The sequence below is a fragment of the Hyperolius riggenbachi genome, chromosome 5 (assembly GCF_040937935.1).
Source record: "Hyperolius riggenbachi isolate aHypRig1 chromosome 5, aHypRig1.pri, whole genome shotgun sequence".
NCBI lineage: Eukaryota > Metazoa > Chordata > Amphibia > Anura > Hyperoliidae > Hyperolius > Hyperolius riggenbachi.
In genome coordinates this window covers 414,623,876-414,646,220 of record NC_090650.1, presented here as the reverse complement: position 1 = coordinate 414,646,220, position 22,345 = coordinate 414,623,876, and the positions used below count along the sequence as shown (strand labels likewise).

General features: G+C 45.0%; 1 protein-coding gene across 3 annotated transcripts in view; it reads right to left on the bottom strand.

The window, feature by feature from the left end:
- Positions 1-544: 544 nt before the first annotated feature.
- The window catches only part of TBC1D31 (TBC1 domain family member 31), a 60,128-nt gene continuing 38,327 nt past the window's right edge, over positions 545-22,345 (bottom strand). For all 3 annotated transcript variants that reach the window (XM_068237983.1, XM_068237981.1, XM_068237982.1), the window contains exons 16-22: positions 21,266-21,418; positions 19,061-19,289; positions 17,859-17,993; positions 6,644-6,838; positions 3,769-3,922; positions 3,059-3,178; positions 545-1,639 (exon numbers count right to left, since the gene is read on the bottom strand). In XM_068237983.1, coding sequence (XP_068094084.1) covers positions 1,497-1,639; positions 3,059-3,178; positions 3,769-3,922; positions 6,644-6,838; positions 17,859-17,993; positions 19,061-19,289; positions 21,266-21,418 — 1,129 coding nt within the window. In that variant the 3' untranslated portion in view covers positions 545-1,496. The remainder of the gene's footprint in view (positions 1,640-3,058; positions 3,179-3,768; positions 3,923-6,643; positions 6,839-17,858; positions 17,994-19,060; positions 19,290-21,265; positions 21,419-22,345) is intronic.

The window sequence follows — 22,345 nt, the reverse complement described above, 5'->3', positions numbered from 1 at the left end:
GACTTACAGCAAGTGTCCTGCAAAACTTTATGCTCACACTTGGGCCAATCATGAAGACTCTATTCAAAATGCAGCCAATCATGGTAAGCCACTTGCATCTGTAATGCAAGTGGCTTCCGATACCTCAGCGGGCGGGACTTGCAGCACCAGCCAACCAGGGGTTTCACATGGACATATGACGCATGCATCGCTCACCTTTTACTACATCCAGGGCCAGGAAAAAAACAAACATGCTTACTTAATAAATGATTTACTGTATTATATCAGGCAGGGGCATAGCTAGCCCCAAAGATCACTGGCACACAGCACTTTGCATGCATTTTTTTGTATTAATGGAGAGGGGGGCTTCATCCAACATTGCTCTGGGCAGGCCTACTTCGATCATTGTTAAGTTCATGTAAAATTTGCTCCACCCATGACCACACCCACACTCTGGTTCATAGTGCCCAAGGTGGGATCCTAGCAACGCCCCTGATATCGGGGTTTATCATACTTTGTCTATTCTATTAAGGCACATACAATTCATGTTAAGGTTTTTTTTTTTTTTATTATTTAAAGCAGATGTGGAAATTCAAACAGTAGTAAAACAATATCTGTAAACTTTATCCCATCTGAATGTATTATTACATTCCAAAGCTGCTAGGGTCACAGTCCTTGCACTGTCCTTTACGGATGGCCCTTGCACTGTCCACTGTAGTAGTGGGGAGGGGGGGGGGGTCGTGTGTGTGTGTACCCAGCAGCCTCCTTCTTCAACCCGTCCCACATTACTTTCCAAGCCGCAGTCACGTGACTACAACCACTCCCTTCTTCCGGGTTGAAGGAGGAAGCGTAGTAGTCACGTGACGCGGCTTGGAACGCGCCATGGGACAAGTTGAACGACAACTGAAGTGAGAGGGATATGGAGGCTGCCATATTTATTTCCATCTAAGTAATACCAGTTGCCTGGCATCCGTGCTGATCCTCTGCCTCTAATACTATTAGCCATAGCCCCTGAACAAGCATGCAGCAGATCAGGTGTTTCAGACTTTAAAGTCAGATCTGACAAGACTAGCTGCATGCTTGTTTCTGGTGTTATTCAGACACTACTGCAGAGAAATAGACCAGCAAGGCTGTCAGGCAACTGGTATTGATTAAAAGGAAATAAATATGGCAGCCTCCGTATATCTCTTACTTCAGTTCCCCTTTAAAGAAGAAGGCTGCTGGGTAAGTTTAACCGCCCCGCACACACCCGCTCAGGTACATTAATTAGGAGGATGAAATCCGGATGAAACTCATTTGGATTTCATCCGAATTTGATCTGGAGATCATTACTGGTTCTGAGTACCCACATTTGAGGCTGTAATGTGGCTTAGCCTGCTAGAACGTCATTTCAGATGTAGAGTCTGCTTTAGTAACAATATAAAAAGCCAAAAAAAGTGTATAAAACAGAGAACTACTAAAAGTATGAAAACATTCCAAAAATAAATTAACAGCAGTGTAAGTTAATCACAGAAACATTAAGTCCATAGCGCGTCGGAGCAAATGGAGCTGGGGTACTTTTTACGAGCCTGGGTAGCCAGCTTCTGCCTGAGCTCCCGGACCTCCGACATCAGCTCCCGCTCCTTGTTCTCCAGAGCACCTCGCCCTCGATCCAGAGAGACTGCAACATAAACCATACACACAGAAGATGCTGTCAGAAGTATTCATCTGTGGAGTATCTCTCAAAAACAATCATGTTGTCACAGTATTTTAAAGGACCACCATCGCTAATTTGACTCATTAGCAGCGTCAATAGTTCTCGTTTAACCTTTTTGGGACCGCCTCTATGAGATCCTACGCCACACTGTGGCTGTTCTAGCCTGATGCGGCGTAGGATCTACGCCGGCCCGCAGTTTCCGCTCCCGACGCGATTGTGCACACCCGGAGGGGGAGATTAAGCTGTCATATGACAGCCGACATCTCCCCCGAGTGATCAGCAGCCGGTATGGCTGCTGATCACGTGATCACTACGATCGCTGCTGATCACGTGATCACTACGATCGCCGTCAGATCGTAGTGATCAGTTTGACAGCTGCGGCGGCAGGGGGGGGAAAGAAGAGGATCCACTCACCTCCCTGCCGTTCCTGCGACGATCGGCACCCCCCTCCGCTCTGGCCGGCATCTCCGCTCCGTCTGACGTCAGCGCTGGGTCCCGGCTTGATGACGTCATCAAGCCGCGACCTGGAACTGATCGTCAGATAGAACGGAGATGCCGGCCGGAGAAGAGGGTCCCGTGCGGCTCATCGCTGGAGCCTGGAAGGTAAGTGAAGGCTGCGGGCAGAAGGGGGGGCACCTGCCAACATGGGGGGGACACAAATTGGGCAGCCACAGACAGGATCCGGCCGCCTGACCCCCCCAAACGCGCGCACCCCCTTTTCTGCGCAAAATGCCTGGTCCTTAAGGGGGGGTAGGTGGCCGGTCCCGAAAAGGTTAAATAAGTGCGCTGCTTTTGACTTCAGTCGACAGAACTGGTCGTGCTGTAAATTCTTGGAATGCTTTGATCTCTCTCTACTAGCAGAAAAGATTGGAACTGAAAGCAGAAGTCCTGTTATTGTCTCACACTGCCCCCTAGTGACAAGTGGCCATCAATACATATTACAGCTGTACTAATTAGAAGCAAGGAAATGTAACAAATAAGAAATGTGCTCAAATGAATTGGCACGTGCAAGGCTCTAAATTGCGAGCATCCACTATACTTCCGCATTGGCGCCCCACATGGCTGCCGGCATTCTAGCACGTGGGGCGAGTTTGTGACACTGCTACCCCTACAGCTAAGTTAAAAGCTGTTGATACAAAAGAGTACATTCTCTTGCATAGTCACATAGGTAACCCAGTTTTCATATGTGCCCTAACTGACATTGAAATTAAAATGTGTGTGTGCAAAGGGTTTACTGACTATAATAACCTGATGCAGATTCCAATGTGTTCTCCTCTATAGCAAACTAAAGTTGAAGCACAGGCTGTTGGGATATTGGAGTTGCTGCGAAAGAGAAATGACCATGTTTGTGTCTGGCTTTGCCAGGCTTCAGTGAACACTCACAGTGGGCGGAGGAGTCTGAGGAAGACACATCATTTAAGCAAAGGTTCTCTGGCTTCTTCTGACCATCCCCATCTCCTTGGAAAGAATTCTTATCAGGTACGCCATGATTCAGGACCCGGTCTGCAGAGAACAATAACAATTAAGAGGTGTTACTTCTACCAGCCATCTGGCTGTTGCCTAGGGTGACACGTGACATGAGACAGACATGTTTCTCTGCTGTCAGAAAAAGTCAAACTGGACAGAATTTACTGCAGCAGACAAGTCCACAAGGGTCATTTTGTTAATCTACCCCTAGGAAAGCACAGGCAATTTCTACATGTTATTTTCTCTATTGTGTTAGAACACAGGGCAACCGACACTGCGTAGACAAGACCATGTGATCAGTAGGAAGGTCTGCTGCTTGGATTGCATCATCATGATGTTCAAACTGTAAGGAGGCTGGGCAGAGACTGAACTCTGAGAAGATTGCAGCCTGCAACAAAGAAAGTCTGTGGCACAGGAAGTTGTCAGTGTCTGGATTCCTGAACAAGTATTTTTAAAACCATTTATCTGACATCATAGAATGAAGGGGCTTCTATGTCGGGCAGGAAACAATAAGACACTCCTCCAATAAGGTCTTTTAGGTTTCAGCCTGGCCAAATAGAAAGCAACAGAACTTTAATTCTGAGATACACAATAAAGTTACAGTTTATCCAGTCCTCTGTACACACCATAATATTCCTTGTCGGTCTGCAGTAAAACATCCTCTGCTGACATCTCCTGTACGGTTCCTGAGCACAGGAATTTCCTCCTCTCCGCATCTTGTGTGGCTTTGGCGAGCTGGTCTGTCTCTAGCTGCGCCCGTCTCTGTGACACCTCCGCCCACTGTTCATAGAAGAGCACAAAGTACATCAGCCGGATGAAACAATACAGAACGACAAGCTAAAGTCTACTTAAAGTGGACCTGAACTCTTGCACAGGACAGAAGGAAAACAGAGAAATGCCCCATGTATATATTAAGAGAGTTTAGCCTGTCCAATTCCCCCTCATCTGTGACTAATAACTGTAATTTGTTCTCCTCCCCCTTGTGTCACGTGAATGCCATGGCAGATGAGCTCATTCGAAAGCACAGGATATTAACACTATATCTGCTTCCATAAAAGCAGGAAGTAGACAAACTGCAGATTTATTGTAGGATTTGTATCAGCTGTAACAAAGAAATGTTTTTCTTTAAAGGTTATCATGCTGTTGCTTATCTTTTAGAGCAGATAGGAAGTTCTGAGTTCAAGTCCGGGTTTTAAAGGAATAGTTTCCCTGCTACCCTGTGCAGCCTCCCGTCTCATAACACAACCTATGCGGAGCAACAGCATGTGACCTGGTGCCGTCCCCTCCCTGATGCCAGGACACCACCTCAATGTGGTGCCAGGAAGTAGAGACCCTCTGGATCACCCACAAAGGTACAGAGGGGACAGGAAACATTTGCATGGTTACGCCCCACCCCCTCCTCCAAGAAAGATCTTAAAGAGGAAATATAGTGAAAATGACAGAATGAATAAAATTACTTATCGTTTGCAATATTCATTTATAGATTATTTAGTCAGTGTTCGCCCATTGTAAAATCTTTCCTCTCCCTGATTTACATTCTGACATTTATCACTGTTGGTGACATCTTTAGTTCTGTCAGGTGATCTGTACCGAATGTTCGTTACTGAGCGTTCTATGCACAGAGGGAGATGCTGCTGCTTGCTTGGCAGATGGAAAAAGCTATTTACCACAATGCAACAAGGTTCACAGACAGCAAACTGTCAGCACCATGGTCATGACATCAAATTGTGGGAGGAGTTTCACCACAATATCAACCATACAGACCCCCTGATGATCTTTTTGAGGGATAGGGGGTATCAGCTACTGATGGGGATGAAGTTCAAACCTGGATTACAGTTCCCCTTTAATGACCAGAAATGCTTCAATTCTTTATGTAGTTTAGGTAAACAGATATTTTCTGCTGCCAATTTTTGTTTCTGCCCAGAGGTCGGCATTCATTTACCCTGGGAAAGTGTGAAAAACAAAAAGAGTAGGTAATTGTGGCCATATACTAAATAAATGGCAACTAGATTTGACCATCAGATAGGTCCATCCACACACTAGGCACAAATTTTCTATAGATTGAAGCGCAAAATCTACTGAATATTTATGGAGCCCTTCACTGCCTGCCAGTTGCCCCTCATTATTGCTTTATCGTTGTCCTGCCCCCCCCCCCCCCCCCAACTTACAGGATACCCAAGGTGACATGTGACATGACGAGATAGACATGGATGGGTATGTACAGTGCCAAGCACACAAATAACTATGCTGTGTTCCTTTTTTTCTTCCTCTGCCTGAAAGAGTTAAACATCGGTATGTAAGTGGCAGTTCCTGTCTGAGTCAGCACTGGGTCAGACTACAGTGTAACCCTCAAAGAAATTACAACTATAAAACACGTTCCTAGCAGAAAATGGCTTCTGAGAGCAGGGAAGAGATAAAAAGGGTCAATAGTTCAATAAAGCTTTAGCTCTGACATACTTCAATGAATGTGTCATTTTGCAAAAAAAATTAAACAGTAAAAAAAAAAAAAAAAAAAAAAAAAAAAAAAGGCTTAAAAAGTAGATTTAAATATAAAATAAAACTTGAATATCTTAAAGTCATTTTTATGAGAAGGAGGATAGATACAATTGTTTAATTCGCTTATTTTCACCTTGGGTGTCCTTTAAGACCCATAGACACGCTTAATGCACCTGATTGTCACCTGATTTTGATGTGTTGGACGACAATCAGATGTACATATTTTAGCCAAATGACAAGACGAGCGACTGATGTCGGGCAGTCTAAACAATCCATCCAGCGGATCAACTCACGCGACTGTTGGGCTGATATCCTGCAGTTGGCCACATGTGTACAATGTCATTTGAATGACACGGTTGTTTTGAATGCAGCCATGTTGTGCATATTGTTGTCTCGCCTGCAGTATGTAGATGGGTTGATCGCAGTGTGCAGATAACGTTTTAACAACTTGTCGTGCACTTTGTTTGGCGTGTGTACAACAAGCCTTCACACTCACCAGTCCATCAGCGCACATTTTCATTCTATCCCTGCTGGACAATCCTTCCTTTGTCTTGTGATAAACACTAGAGGCACTGTGGCATGTGCCTTACATGACCACTAAAGGCTCTAGTGTGCAACCTCTAGCATTGACACATGACACAGGCGCCCAGGGAAAATGGAAAAAAAAAAAAAAAGTGAGGATTGCCTACGCAACGGCAGATAGGTGAGTGTAAGCTCTACTGCCAACATGTCAGTTGTCCCGCAATCAAACACCCCTACCGTCATGCTCCCAACCCGCCGCCAATCAAACAATATCTTCCATCTGATGGGACTGATTGATTTGAGGCAGAAATCGATTCGACATTTTTTTCCTAGCAGAATCGGTCACAGTGAACGAATCTGCTGGATATTGATGGGAAAGATTGATAAGTTTATGGCCACCATAACACAGACCATACAGGTACAATATTTTTTTCTCTTGCAATGTACAAGACTGTAAATACAAACCCAGTGGCTGCCACTTGCCTTCCTTGTCTCCAGCTCTTGGATAACGTCATGCAGCTGTTTTTCCTGATCTTTAATTCCCTCGGTCAGTGACACCATCTCCTCGTAGTGTTTACCGCGCTGCGTGTCATCCTGCTGCTGCTTGTGGAGCCTCTGGATCTTTCCCTCCGTCTCCAAGCACAGGCGATCTGCCTTCGCCAAACTCTCCTCCAGCAACTGCACCAATAGCATAAATGGCTTTGTTATCGGTACAGACAGACAAGGACACAAGTGCAAATGTTTAACCCATTAGCATTTCAACAGTTTTCTCATTTATGATACATGCACTTCTTGTGACCTCAGTTGGTAAAACTTGACGTGCTGTAAATTCTTGGGATGCTTTGATCTCTCTCTACTAGCAGAAAATATAGAAACAAAGCAGAAGTCCACTGTTATTGTCTATCGCTGCCCCTAGTGACAAGTGGCCACACATTACAGCAGAACTAATTAGAAGCAGGGAAATGTAACACACAAATTAAAAAAAAAGTGCTAAAATAAATTGGCCTGGAGCACTTGCAAGCCTCTAAATAAATGGGCTGCTAAAGCGTTAAAGATAGGTGAAGTCAGGCAGATTTCTATGTGTGGAATTGCCTTTATGTGACCACAATGGCTGTTCGTATTGGTGAAGATGGATGGATAGTGAATGCAGCAGCAGCAGCGAATGCAGTGTACAGTCTGGAGAAACCACAGCGGATTTGGACAAAAGTGCAGATGAGGTACAAAAGGAAAAAAAAAAAAGAAAATAAAGGATCTCCTAAGCAAGTTCACCTAATGTTACCCTTCAAAATAAATCACTAAGGAAAAAACAACGTCTGTATTCGAGTAGCATGTATTAGAGTAACATGAACTGTGAATGACTTTTTGTCCTTAGTAGCAGTCACTTAGATTCATTGTTAACCTCCTGGGCGATAATCCCGAGCTGAGCTCGGGGTATGTCGCGCAGGAGGAGTTCTCAGGCCTTGGTGGGCCGATTTGCATAATTTTGTTTTTGTTACACGCAGCTAGCACTTTGCTAGCTGCGTGTAACTTCCGATCGCCGCCGCTTCCTGCCGTGCCGCGCAGCCCCCCTCTCCCTGAACCCTTGCGCAGCCTGGCCAATCAGTGCCAGGCAGCGCTGAGGGGTGGATCGGAACTCCCTCTGACGTCACGATGTCGGTGACGTCATCCCGCCCCGTCGCCATGGCGACCGGGGAAGCCCAGCAGGAAATCCCGTTCTGAACGGGATTTCCTGCTTACTCTGATCGCCGAAGGCGATCGGAGTGGGTGGGGGGGATGCCGCTGCGCTGCAGCTATCATGTAGGGAGCCCTGGGCTCGCTATAGGATTTAAAAAAAAATAAAAAATAGTGCTGCGCCTCCTCCTGGGCGATATAATTGTATCGCCCAGAGGGTTAAACTCATGGCTCTGAAACTCCAACAGGTTTTGGAATAGTCCATCTCCCGATGGAGGGTTCTCAAAGGTTTCCTTTACAATTAAAAGCCCTCCATAACAAGGACCTATACAAAGATGGCAGCAGCATAAACACTATATTGGCATCTGGAGTGTGCCACTGCAATTCAAAGAGCGTTTGAACACACTACGCAAGAGGGTCTGGGCCGTACAAGCATGCCGCTATAATCCAGTCAGACTCCAGTTAGAGCACCTGATCAGCATGCTTGTTCAGGGTTTACAGCTTAAAGGGGAACTGAAGTAAGAGGTATACGGAGGCTGCCATATTTATTTCCTTTTAATCAATACCAGTTGCCTGGCAGCCCTGCTGGTCTATTTCTCTGCAGTAGTATCTGAATAACACCAGAAACAAGCATGCAGCTAGTCTTGTCAGATCTGAGTTTAAAGTTTGAAACACCTGATCTGCTGCATGCTTGTTTAGGGGCTATGGCTAATAGTATTAGAGGAAGAGGATCAGCAGGGCTGCCAGGCAACTGGTATTGCTTAAAAGGAAATAAACATGGCAGCCTCCATATACCTCTCTCTTCAGCTCCCCTTTAAGGTATTAGAGGCAGAGGGGCAGCAGACAGCCAGGCAATGTGCATTATGGCCTAGTGCACACCAGAGCGGTTCGGCTGCGTTTTGCGATCCGCTTGCGGGTGCGGATCTGCTTGGGTAATGTATCTCAATGGGCTGGTGCACACCAGAGCGGGAGGTGTTTTGCAGAAACGCATACTCCCGGGCTGCTGCAGATTTTGGATTGCGGAGGCGTTTCTGCCTCCAATGTAAAGTATAGTAAAAACGCAAACCGCTGAGAAACGGCACTTCAGAGCGGTTTTGCCGGCGTTTTTGTTACAGTAGCTGTTCAGTAACAGCTTTACTGTAACAATATATGAAATCTACTACACCAAAAACGCTTCACAAAACCGCAAAACGCTAGCTGAAACGCTACAGAAAAAGAAGAAAACCAAAATTAGCTTACCTGGTAATGCTGTTTTTAATAACCCTCCAGGACAGGTGCTACATATGAGATATGGGCCCGCCCCCAACAGGAAACACATCAAACTAGCCCTCTATAACTTCCACCTCTAGCCTCTACCTGCCAGTATGTTCCAATTAACTGTTCCGATAGAATGCCTCACATATTACATAAATACATGCTTATACTTAACTCCACATCGTACATGTTTACAACATATAGTTTTTCGTATGCACGTAAGTTCTTCTAGGGTGGGTCACCTGTCCTGGAGGGTTATTAAAAACAGCATTACCAGGTAAGCTAATTTTGGTTTTTTCAAATAACCCTCCAGGACAGGTGCTACATATGAGATGATATGCAATAAGCAACACTAACCTTAGGGAGGGATCACAGCTTGAAGAACTTTCCTTCCAAAAGTCTGTTCTTCCGCTGATAGTAGATCCAGCCTGTAGTGTCTAAGGAAGGTGTTCGCCGTCTTCCAGGTTGCCGCCTTGCAGATGTCAGTCGCTGTAGCTCCAGCTCTGTAAGCCCAGGAAGTTGCAACTGACCTAGTTGAGTGTGCTGTTATTTCTTTTGGACCGGGCACTCCTTTAAGTCTATATGCTTCATAAACGCAGGCTTTAATCCATCTTGCTATAGAGGCTTTAGACATGCTCTTCCCTTTTGTTGCACCCGAAAAATTAACAAATAATGTTGTAGATTTTCTAAACTCTTTTACTCTATCTAAATAAAATAATAAACATCTTCTGACGTCTAACTTATGCCATCTAATTTCTCTAGGATCAGTGGCATTTTTACAAAAGGATGGTAAAACAATCTCCTGCATCCTATTGGATAAGGTAGCAACCTTCGGCAAGAATTCACTTGCTGTCTTCAGGACTACTCTATCATGAAAAATGGAACAAAACGGTTCAACAGAACTTAGAGCTTCCAGCTCACTTATCCTCCTTGCTCAGGTAATAGCCACTAAAAAAATGGTCTTCATTGTTAACAATCGTAATGGAATTTCGTTCAATGGTTCAAAATCCTCACTCATCAAACTGTTTAAAACTAAAGTCAAATCCCAACTTGGATATGAACGTTTGATTACCGGCCGAGACCGTTCTACTGATTTCAAAAATCGGATAACTAAGGGTTCCAAGGCTAACCTCCTATTCAGAAAAACTGACAGGGCTGCAACCTGCACTTTCAATGTACTCAATGCCAGCTTCTTGTCAATCCCATCTTGCAAGAATTCTAGTACTGTAGCCAGTCTATTTGATTTCAGACCTGACTCCCTTTTCCATTTAGAAAAGGTCTTCCAATATTTTAGGTAGATTGCCCTTGTAACACTCTTCCTACTGTTTAATATCGTCTTTGTCACTCTGTCAGATAGTCCCCTTCTTTTCAGGATTTGCCCTTCAGAAACCACGCTGTCAGCTGAAGATTGGGAATCTGAATCCATTCGCCTTCTTTTCTGAGGAGGTTGTGCCTGTCTCTCAACTGGATCGGTTTGTCCACTAACATTGATTTTAACATTGGGAACCAGAGTCGTTTTGGCCAATTGGGTGCAATCAGTATCAGATACATTGCAGTTGATCTCAGCTTCTGCATAACTATTGATAATAGAGGGATTGGAGGGAACGCATAGGCGATCTGAAAGTCCCATGTTTGTGCCAACGCATCTACCCCTAAAGCTCCTCTTGGGTCTAATGAGAAGAAATGGTTGCAGTGGGTGTTCTCCCAATTGGCGAACAGATCTATCTGCGGATGGCCCCATCTTTGTGTCAATTCCCTGAATATGTCTGGATTTAAACTTAGTTCCGAATTGGACAATTTTCCTCTGCTTAACAGATCTGCCATGGTATTTAGGGATCCCTTGAGGTGTACTGCTGAAATTGACTGAAGATTTTGCTCCCCCCAATCTAATATCTCCAGTACTAGTCTCAACAGCCGTTCTGACCTTGTTCCACCTTGCTTGTTCAGATACATAACCACTGTAATGTTGTCCGATCGGATCTGAATATGGTGGCCTCTTATCCTGTCTGCTGCTTGAGTCAATGCTCTTTTTACCGCCAGTAATTCTCGATAGTTTGAAGACTGAACTATCACTTCTCTTGGCCAAGTGCCCTGTAAATAAATGCCTTCTATGTGAGCCCCCCATCCTGTGAGGCTGGCATCTGTCGTTAGGACCTTCGTTACTGGACATCTCCATAAGCGACCCTGTATTAGATTGGGCTCTTGAATCCACCAATCCAAGGATTGTTTTATCTTTTCTGGTATGTATAGGGTCTGATCTAGGGCTGACTGATCTCCCTTCCAATTCTGCAGAAGCCACTGCTGTAGAGGTCTTATATGTCTTAGCGCCCAATATACCGCTGGGGCTGTGGAGGTTAAAAACCCCAACAGCCTCATGACTTGCCTGGCTGTCGTAGTTGCTTCCTTCTGACACTGCAGCACCATTGTCTGGAGCTTTAATGTCTTGTCCCCAGGGAGGAACAATCTCTGGACCACCGAGTCTACCCTGAATCCCAGAAACTGAATCTCTTGTGTTGGAAATAGGAATGATTTTTGAAAATTTACTAACCACCCCGTCTGTTCCAAAAGTTGTATCACAATATTCTTGTGCCGCTCCAGATCTTGTATACTGTCGGCTACAACTAATAAATCGTCTAGATAAGGGATTATAAGAATACCCTCCAGATGTAGAGCTCCCACAATTTCTGCCATCACCTTTGTAAAAATTCTGGGAGCTGAAGAGATTCCGAATGGAAGACAGCAAAATTGAAAATGTTCTGGGCCTGAAACTGTCATTACACTGAAACGAAGAAAAGCTTGAGATTCTTTCCTTATTGGGATATGCCAGTAAGCATCTGTTAGATCTATATTGATCATAAAACAATCTGGGGATAGAAGGTTCCGCATCGTAAACACTGTTTCCATTCGAAATCTTTCGTACTTTATATAAGGATTCAGAGGTTTGAGGTTCAATATCAGCCGATATTTCCCCGTGGGTTTCTTTACTAGAAATATTTTTGAATAAAACCCTTGTTTCTCCTGAGCAGGTGGAACTCTGCATACTACATCTCGTGAGAGCATGTCCTGTACTATTTCCTGCATGGCCCCCCTTTCCTCTGGTAATTTTGGGGCTAAAGTCATTATAAATCGTTTGGGAGGATTTCTTGAAAACTGAATCTTGTATCCATTCTCTATTAGGTCTAAAATGAATTTGTTCTTTGTAATTTCTTTCCAACCTAATAGGAACTTCTTTAACCTTCCCCCCACCTTGTTGGCGTCATGGTTTACTTTTATTTTCCGTTGATGTAAACAACGGATTTCTCTTGGTAAATCCCCTATTGCCTGTCCAGGGTTTACGCCTCTGTTGTTCTCTACTCTGTGTCTGCCTCTTCCGAAAAAACGGTTTCTTTTTTTGCTTCAAACTTCCTTTTTTTCGGAAAAGTTGCCTTTTTACTAGCTGTACGCTCCAATACTTCCTGGAGCTGTGGGCCGAACAGTAAATCACCTGAAAAAGGAAGAGTACAAGCTCTAGATTTGGATGCTTGACTACCATCCCATGTTTTTATCCATAAATTTCTACGAGCACTATTTATCAGTGCGGTGGATTTAGCCGTGATTCTTAAAGATTCTGAGGCTGCATCAATGACGTAGTCATTACCCCCCTCTACTACCTCAACAGCTTCTAAAATGTCTTTTTTAGGGGCATCCTCATTAATCAATTTCTTTATTCTTTCCAACCATACTGACATTGTGCGAGATACACAGGTAGTTGCAGCGGCTGGTTTAAAGTTGGTCGCCGTAGCCGACCATGCTTTCTTGAGAGAGAACTCAATCTTTTTATCCCCCGGATCCTTAAGTCGACCCAAATCCTCAAAAGCCAACTCATTATCTTTATCTACTTGGCTAAAGGCTGCATCAAGTTTGGGGCATGACTCCCATAATTTAGCGTCCTCCTCTGAGAAAGGAAATCGCCTTTTAAAACCTCTTGAGATAAACAATCTCTTATCCGGGTCTTTCCATTGTAACATAATCAGATTCTTCATTGAACTATGAAACGGAAAACAGAGTTGCTCTGCGGGTTCCATACCCGTGTATAACTTATCGTGTAAAGACTTTTCAGATGTTTTCTTTTGTGGAATGTCAAGAGTTGAATAAATTGCCTTAAGTAACTCTTCAGTTTCCTCAGAGGCAAACTTAAATTTAGATGATTTAAAAGCGTCTTCCGCTTCCTCTTGTTCTGATAGTCCCTCTGAAGATCTGGATTCCAGATCCCCAGTTTCCTGGTGACTATCCTCTTCTTCAGAAGAATAAATTATTCTAGGTGTTTTTCCTAAAGCCTTCTTAGGCTTAACTGACTGAGCCGACTGCTGCCCCTGTGCTGAGGTAGTCGGCAAGCTTTCTCTGAAGGCCTTAAAGGTCTCCACCATCTCTTGACGCATAGTGAACATAAAGTCTTTACATGAAGCAGTTTTATCTTCATTGATAATGCTTGATATACACTTCTGACAGGAAGCTTTTGGCCAGTGCAGTTGTAAGGGTTTATTACACAGAATGCAACTCCTGGGCCTATCAGAGCTATCAGACTCCATAGCCTCCTAGAAACATACAAAATAACATAATCAATATGTCATACTGATATTCCTTTCATACCAATTAATATGCAAGCAGATGTTGGTAATCCAAAGAAAAACTAGGCATAGTATGTTTCCACCTATTAGTGAAATACCTCTTTTTTTTTTTTTTTTTTTTTCAACAACAGGTATCAATGTGAAATTATATAGACCCTGTGTAAAGTCAATGTTGCTTAAAGCAACGCTAATCCAATTACTGTTAATAATAGTGACAAGCTTTTATCTTTATCATGAAAATAAGCATTGCCATATACCATAAATTATAGCACAAACCAACGATAATATGCTATATAATAGTCAGCCTTGTTGATACCATGTGGCCTAAGTTAATAATCATCATAAAATATTAAACTGTAGCCACCACTATGTACTCAGACCTTACTGATCAGACTGCGGCCTTAGTGAATTACTGCATTACCACCATTCAGCAGACCTCATGGATCAGTATGCGGCCAAACAGATTTCAGACCTTCGCAGATCAGACGGGCGACTGTCCTCCGACACTGCCCCACTTACCTGATCTGCTGTCTTCTGCTTTGCGTCCATCTCCTTCACCATCCCCAACGCGTGTGAAGGTTTGAACGCCGCGGCATCTAAACAGGCGCTCGAACCGGAACTGGAAATGACGCCACCGGACGTGACGTCATACTCAGGGCGGAAGTACTGTACGGAGAGCGCCAATGCCCTAGCCTCCGCTTGGACCTGCTGCCCCGCACTCCGCTTCCTCCAAGAGACCACCATTACGCCTCCGCTTGGCACTGTCCCCTCCGTCGCGCGTATGGCCTCCGCCTTAGCTGCCTCCAATGCCGCTCCTCTGGATACCGCTGCACCTGCCGGATTTAGCCAAAGGAATCCACCAGCCTGTGGATAAAAGGTAACCTCCAGAACCCCACCAGGATAGGGCTACCCAAACTAGTTCTCCATGGCCTCAGCACTGCCTGGCTGCTGACCACTCCACTAGCTAGAGAGCTAGGTGTTCCCCGGAACAGGAAACACAAAGAACTGGCAGGTAGAGGCTAGAGGTGGAAGTTATAGAGGGCTAGTTTGATGTGTTTCCTGTTGGGGGCGGGCCCATATCTCATATGTAGCACCTGTCCTGGAGGGTTATTTGAAAAAAAGCGTTTCAAAATCTGCTAGCATTTTGCGGATCTGCTAGCGGTTTTTGGTGTGCACCAGGCCTATTAAAGGAAATAAATATGGCACCCTCCATATACCTCTCATTTTAGGTGTGCTTTAAAGGGAATCTGAAATGAAAATAAACTTATGATATAATGATTTGTATGTGTAGTACAGCTAAGAAATAAAACATTAGCATTAGCATTATGAGTCTAATATTGTTTCCAGTACAGGAAGAGTTAAGAAACGCCAGTTATCTATGCAAAAGAGCCATTGAGCTCCACGACTTTCAAAGTCGCAGAGAGCTCTGTCTTCTGAAACTTATTATCTCAAGTGTGTCACTGTATTTTGTTTTTTTCTGCAGAGGAAAGTTCAACTGGCCTGCTCTGTAAAATCATTTAGAATGCCAAGTTGTGTGTAAACTGCAAATATTAGAGAATGATGCAAGGTTATAAAAAACACTATATAACTGAAAATCAAAATATGAGAATATTTTCTTTGCTACTAATGTTCTAGTAATTATCCGTACTACACAACCAATTCATTATATCAATTTTTTTTCGCTTCATTGTCACTTTAACCTCCTTGGCGGTAACCCCGTGTGTGACACGGGGTAAGCCGCCGAAGGGTGCCGCTCACTGGGCCGATTTACATAATTTTTGTTTTGCTGGACGCAGCTAGCACTTTGCTAGCTGCGCCAGCACCCCGATCGCCGCCGCTGCGCGCCCGATCGCCGCTATCCGGTGCGGCGCGCGGCCCCCCCCCCCCCCAGACCCCTGCGCTGCCTGGCCAATCAGTGCCAGGCAGCGCCAAGGGGTGGATCGGGTCTCCCAATGACGTCCCGACGTCATTCCGCCCCGTCGCCATGGCGACGGGGGAAGCCCTCCAGGAAATCCCGTTCTTTGAACGGGATTTCCTGATCGCCTATCGCCGGAGGCGATCGGCGGGGCTGGGGGGATGCCGCTGAGCAGCGGCTATCATGTAGCGAGCCCTCGGCTCGCTACATGATTTAAAAAAAAAAAATTTTTAAAAAAAAACTGCTGCGCTGCCCCCTGGCGGTATTTTTCATACCGCCAAGGGGGTTAAAGCTGAAGCTCAGGTATGGCAAAAAGAGGGAAGCCTCTGGGTCCTAGTGATGCTCTCCATGCGGTCCTCTGGTCCCCCGTAGCTCATTGATAATCTGATGGGGGCCACGCTCCTCTTTGGACACAAGCATGGCCGTACTGCACCTGTGAGAGCACCATTAAGCTGGAGTCACTCGTGCCAGGAGGGTCCGTGATTGGCAATGGGAGACCAGAGGATGCCTCATTAGGATCCAGAGGCTTCCTCTCCTTAGGTAAGTATGTGTTTCTGGGCTTGGGTTCTCTTTAAAGAGAAACCGTGACCAAGAATTGAACTTCATCCCAATCAGTAGCTGATACCCCCTTTCCCATGAGAAATCTATTCTTTTTCACAAACGGATCATCAGGGGGCTCTGTAGCTGATATTGTGGTGAAACCCCTCCCACAGGAAACTGAGGACCATGGTCCTGGCAGTTTCCTGTCTGTGAACCTTGTTGCATTGTGGGAAATAACGGTTTACTGCTGTTTTCAACTGCCAAAAAAGCAAGCAGCAGCTACTTCCAGCAACATCACCTGCCAGCAGTAAAAATGTCACCATGTGATAAATGTCAGAATGTAAATCAGGGAGAGGAAAGATTTTACAACGGGCAAACGCTGACTAAATAATTTATATATAACAATTGTAAAAATGAAGCACTTTTTTTTTCTCCGATGCTATCACAACACCTGAAACACAGATCCTCAAGGGTTACTGCTAATTTATTCAGAACACAAAAATACAGTAGAGTTCTGGTTATCCAGAACTTAACCTCCTTGCCGGTTATCCCGAACAGAGATCGGGCTAAGCTGCCGCGGAGGATTCCTCAGGCTCTGGTGGCCTGATTTGCATAATTTTTTTTGTTACATGCAGCTAGCACGTTGCTAGCTGCGTGTAACATCCAATCGCCGCCGCCGATCCGCCGCGCTGCCCCCCCCCCCCCTTTGCACAGCCTGGCCAATCAGTGCCAGGCAGTGCTAAGGGGTGGATCGGGACTCCCTCCGACGCCATGACTGCGCCGCCCCCTGCCGATTTTTTTTTTTGAAATGGCAGGGGGGTTAACTAACCAGCAACCTCAATTAACCAGCACAAATCGCCGCCAATACTCAAAATGTCCACTAAAGGTGAAGGCCAACTTCTGGGGCTGTTTGTGGGCTCTGCTGTGCTTAAAGAGAACCTGTACTGAGTAAAAATATTTAAAATAAACACATGAGGTAACTTCAAATGAACATTACATAGTTACCTTGCCATCAGTTCCTCTCAGAAGCTCACCATTTTCTTCTGACAATAATCCCTTCCAGTTCTGACAACATTTTGTCAGATCTAAAATATATTATTTGCTGTAAATAAAATATCAGTTGCTGTCAGTTATAGCTGAGAGGAAAACTGATGTACCAGGTAATGTCCATGTTTCCCTATGGCTCAAGTGGGCGATGTTGCAGTTTAACTGTGTGCTGACCAGAAAGCTGTTATGAGTAATGGCCATTTTCAAAAATTCCCTTGATCACAGTGAACAGACAGGACGCAGGACAGGAGAAAGACACTAAGGAGTAGACTACATGAAAGGTAAGTATGACTTGTGTATGCTTATTTTGACTTTTAATTATCAGTTCAGGTTTTCTTTAAACACTGGGTTTCATGGCTCCCCCAAGGCTAATATACTTTCAATTACTGCATTTTAACATTTAATAGAGTTCATTGTATGTACATACAGTGGGGTATAGTACTGTATTAGTGGATAGAGAGAGACCTGATACAGATGTTTTGCTTCTGACATCACCAGGTCACATGAAGCTGGCCCCTATACGCTGACCAGGTTTCTCAAAACTGTCACTGACATTATTGCAGCTCTGCCTTTCCCTTTTACTTTGTTTGAGGCACATCAAATCATCAAAAGAATCAAACAGCATCGTCTGACTCCTGTGGTGGATGAAAGTAGAAGCTCTCACCTTCTGGTCCTTCAGGTCAGCCTCGGTTTCCATCAGTCTCCAGAACATCTGCTCCTCCAGGTCGGCCTTCTTATGGTTGGCATCTAGCTCCCCTCTCACTTCCTGCCTCTCTTTTTCCTGCTCTTTGGCAAGTTGCTGTGAAAACAATATGTGGACGTTACAAGAAAGCTAAGCAGGCTCGCATTAAAGAAGAACTCTGAAGCGTCAATAAGCCAGGAACTTCAAGCAATACTGAAATGAACTTGTAAACTGGAATGATATGAGTGCTGTACATTTATGGATAGCAGCGAAAGATTTCCAATCCCCCAATGGACAGTACAGTATTGTAAAATCCTCAGCGCTGAGTCTGTAATAACCTCTCCTCTGTGTATCCTACAGTCACCCAGTGCTCACACAACAGAGTCATTTGGTCACCAAAGTATAACACCACAGTCAGGCGGATTTGACTTACACAGGTGGGTACAGTTTATTAAAAAAAATCCACATAGAAGTTAAAACAGCAACTTACATTGAGGGTCCATGTACACTGGACCCTGTTGCATGAAAACACACATAAGCTATTGCACTAACCCAATAATAAAGTGCACCTTAAAGGGGAACTGAAGAGAGAGGTATATGGAGGCTGCCATGTTTATTTCCTTTTAAGCAATACCAGTTGCCTGGCAGCCCTGCTGATCCTCTGCCTCTAATACTATTAGCCATAGCCCCTGAACAAGCATGCAGCAGATCAGGTGTTTCTGACTTTAAAGTCAGATCTGACAAGACTAGCTGCATGCTTGTTTCTGGTGTTATTAAGATACTACTGCAGAGAAACAGACCAGCAGGGCTGCCAGGCAACTGGTATTGATTAGAAGGAAATAAATATGGCAGCCTCCGTATACCTCTTACTTCAGTTCCCCTTTAAATCAAACACCATTACTGGTATATCAGGAAGACTGCCCATTCTCCTCTCCTGACCAAGGTTTTGGCCTTCCACCACCATCAGGAGGTCAGTTACCTGCTAGTGGAAATTAGCCGCCAGCTCCAGCGCTGTGGTACTTGTCATGTGAAAATTAGGAAGTGTGACATATGAAAAAAAAATGTGCATTTTCTGCATGAGGAGAACATAGTACTCAGTCTAAGCTTTTCATATCCAGCCGATTCTGGCTGATCCAGTCCTTTCTTACATACCCCAACAGAGCTGAGCACCGATGCCGCTATACCTGCTCATAGAAGCGCCTCTGGGCCTCCAGCTCCATCTGTCGGATCTCCACGTCCTGCATGACGGACGCTGTTTCTCGCTCTCGCGTGCACATCTTGCGCTCAATCTCGTCGTCCAGGCGTCTGAGCTCCATCTTACGCTGGTCCTGCTGGTGTCGCAGGAAGCGCCTTCGTGCTGCATCCAGAAGCTGCAACTCCTTCAGCTTCAGCTCCCGCTTTACTGCTGCCAGCCTAGAAGGGGACAGAAAATGTAAGGAAGGCCTAATGTTACCCTGCACCACAAGCTTCAAACTCGAAGGCCCGTGGGCCTTGCAATTTTATGTGGTCCTCAAGAGCTCCGAATGTCCATGATTGTAAGCAGAAAGAGACAGTGCACTGCCTTCCCATCCAGAGGAGCATACCGATGAGTGCTTCTGATTGAAACATTGTGAGTTTGAGTCTGGGTGCAGCAATAACCCATTTGTTTGAGGGTGGCGCATGGGGCCCCCTCCTTGGATTCAAATCCGCCCCACCAGTAATTGGTAAAACACATACACCTCCATCCAGCATGCCCGTGACACCATTCCCCCACATAGAGTAGCACAGCAGAACAGCAAAATATTAACCTGCCCCATCAATGCACCGTGTCTCCTCTGTTCTGCCTGGCTGCCACACACTCTGTGCTTCCATGCCTCCTTCTACCGATCACGTGACATGCATTTTGAGCCAGAGGTATGCTGCATAGAGCGTGTGGCAGTCAGGCAGATCAGAGGAGACTTGAAGCTGCACTAGAGCAGGTAAATATTAAACTACTCAATTGCACTACTCCGCATAATGGAGAGGGGTGAGGAAGGTCCAGCACACCCCCCCCCCCCCCCCCACCACACACACACACTGTCACTATAGTTATGCCACTTAGTTTGAGAATGATCAATTCATGTTAAACCTTAATACATTATTTGGGTCATCAAGTAAGGCAATCAGCAACAGAGGACGAGTGCCTGGATACTGGAGGCATCTCTCCTCAGGTAAGAGGGATGGGCGGTTGTGAGGAGGAGAGGTCCTGCACCCCACTATCTACAGAAACAGCTGAAGGAATAAGAAAGCTATACAGAGCAGTGCTGAACTAGTCAGGTCTAGCCCTGCTATGGTTTGTCTTTTTTTTCAATTCAGAGTTTATATGGGTTTTAAAGATACACTACAGTGAACTCAGACAATGTAAGCTAAACATAGGATAATAAAGTAAATATTCAGAGAACAGCTGCAGTGAAAAATGTAGAATTTTTTTGTTTTGTTCCACAGCTAAACCTATAATAAATAATATGGTTGCTAAAAGTCAGGAGTAAGTCTCCCAGTGTCAAGAGAAAGTCCCTCCCTTTGATATTTCCAGCCTCCCCATTGGCCCTTTATTGTGATGGCTGGCTTAACTGACCAACAGGAGCTCTGCTCACATTACTGTCACTATTATCCACTATTGGAACCCTTGTAAAATTTGGCAGTTTTCACTGAAGGTAGCCCATGATTATGTGTATTATTATGGGGTCAGATTATACTACATGTTCACTTCAGGGTCTACCTTTACTATGAAGGAAGAAAATATTTGCTAAGGCTTATCAGTACTACATGTCAGTTTGTAATTTAAGGTTAAAATTATTTTCTAGGCAATGCTGCTCCTCCTGCGCCTCTGAAAAAAATCAAGCTCTACTCTCCCTTAATAGTATGATTAAGGAACAGAAATCGCCATGCTAAAGTAAGATGCTCAGCACTGTATCTCCAGCCTGGAGCTGTCAGTAAGATAAACAGCCATTTGCGAGGATACAGGTTAAGAGTGAAAAGGAAACAGAGTAGAGAAAAGAGTAAACTAAATTAAAGGTCACCCGAGGTGACAGGGATACAATGGAGGCTGACATGTTTATATAATTTTAAATAATGCACATTGCCTGGCTGTCCTGCTGATCCTCTGCCTCTAATAATTTAAGCTATAGACCATGAACAAGCAGGCAGATCAGGGGTCTATGATAAATCTGGTAAAATTAGCTACATGCTTGTTTCAGGTTTGTGATTTAGACCTTACTGACCAGCAAGATCAGCAGGACAGCCAGGCAACTGGCATTTTTTTAAAAGGAAATAAATATGACAGCTTCCATAGGTCTTACATCTCAGAGTCTTTAAAGGGAGTCTCCAGCCTCACAGTACACATGATAGAAGGAATCCCGTGCAGTTGTTACCTCTGCCTCTGGAAGAGCAGACGCTTCTCCTCGTCCAATAGAAGCTGGCGTCTCTGCTGCTCCGCCACTCGGAGGAGTTCCTGCTGCTGGTACCAGGCTTCATCCTCCGCTCTGCGCTTTACGGCCTCCGCCTCCACTTCCTGGGTTATTTGTCTGCAAATATGCCGCAAAACATGAATGCCAAGTTCAGACAAGTAAGGAACACATCACTGTGTACGTTACCGGGTCCTCAGAAGCAGCAGTTTTTTGTAACAGACCAAAAGCTGCCTACTAGAAAAACTAAAGGGGCTGTACAGTCTGTTTTAGTAATCAAATGAAACCCAGGTGGCTCCAAGTTTCACAACATAACGAGTGTATGGAGTTTTTGGTGCAGGCGTCAACGCATACTTCAGCTATTCCCCTACAGGTCGTTTTTGGCAGTAACAGGAAACTTGAGAGCCGGAGGCGCTGTGGTAGTTTAGGTGCCAGATATGCGCCCATGTTATCGGTAATCGTTTGAAATGGTTAGGCATTGCCGTGGTAGTTGGTTAGGCATTGTTGGTGGGGTGGTCGGTTAGGGGTTGGGGGGGTAATTAGGATGTGGTGGTTGGGAAGAGGGTCAGTTAGGAGTTGGTGTGTTTTGGGAGGAGAGGGGGGTGTTTGGAAACAGTAGTGGTGGGCGAGGAGTTGGTTATGGACCAGTTAGAGTTAGGCATCATTGGGGAGGGCGAGGAAAGCAGTCAGGCATCGGTAGAGGGAGGACTTGAGCAAGAACAGGTTTGGGTTTAGCGGTAGTAAAACAAAAATCGGTAAAATGTATATCGGAAATTACCAACACACACTAGTAGAAGATCTGTAGCTTTACCATAATTCCACTAGCGGTAAATTCCAGCATCCAAATTTTTCCCTTGCCCATTTTACATGCATGTTTTTCTGCCTGGCATTGCTAACCCTCCATATAACCTAACTGTAACCCTCTTTTCCTTTGCCTAAAGTAGCCATACATCTAGCGATGATGGGAAGATTCGACCAAGAGACAAATCTCTCTCTGGTCGAATCTGATTAGAGAGAGATCTGTCTACTGTCCATACACCGGAGGCC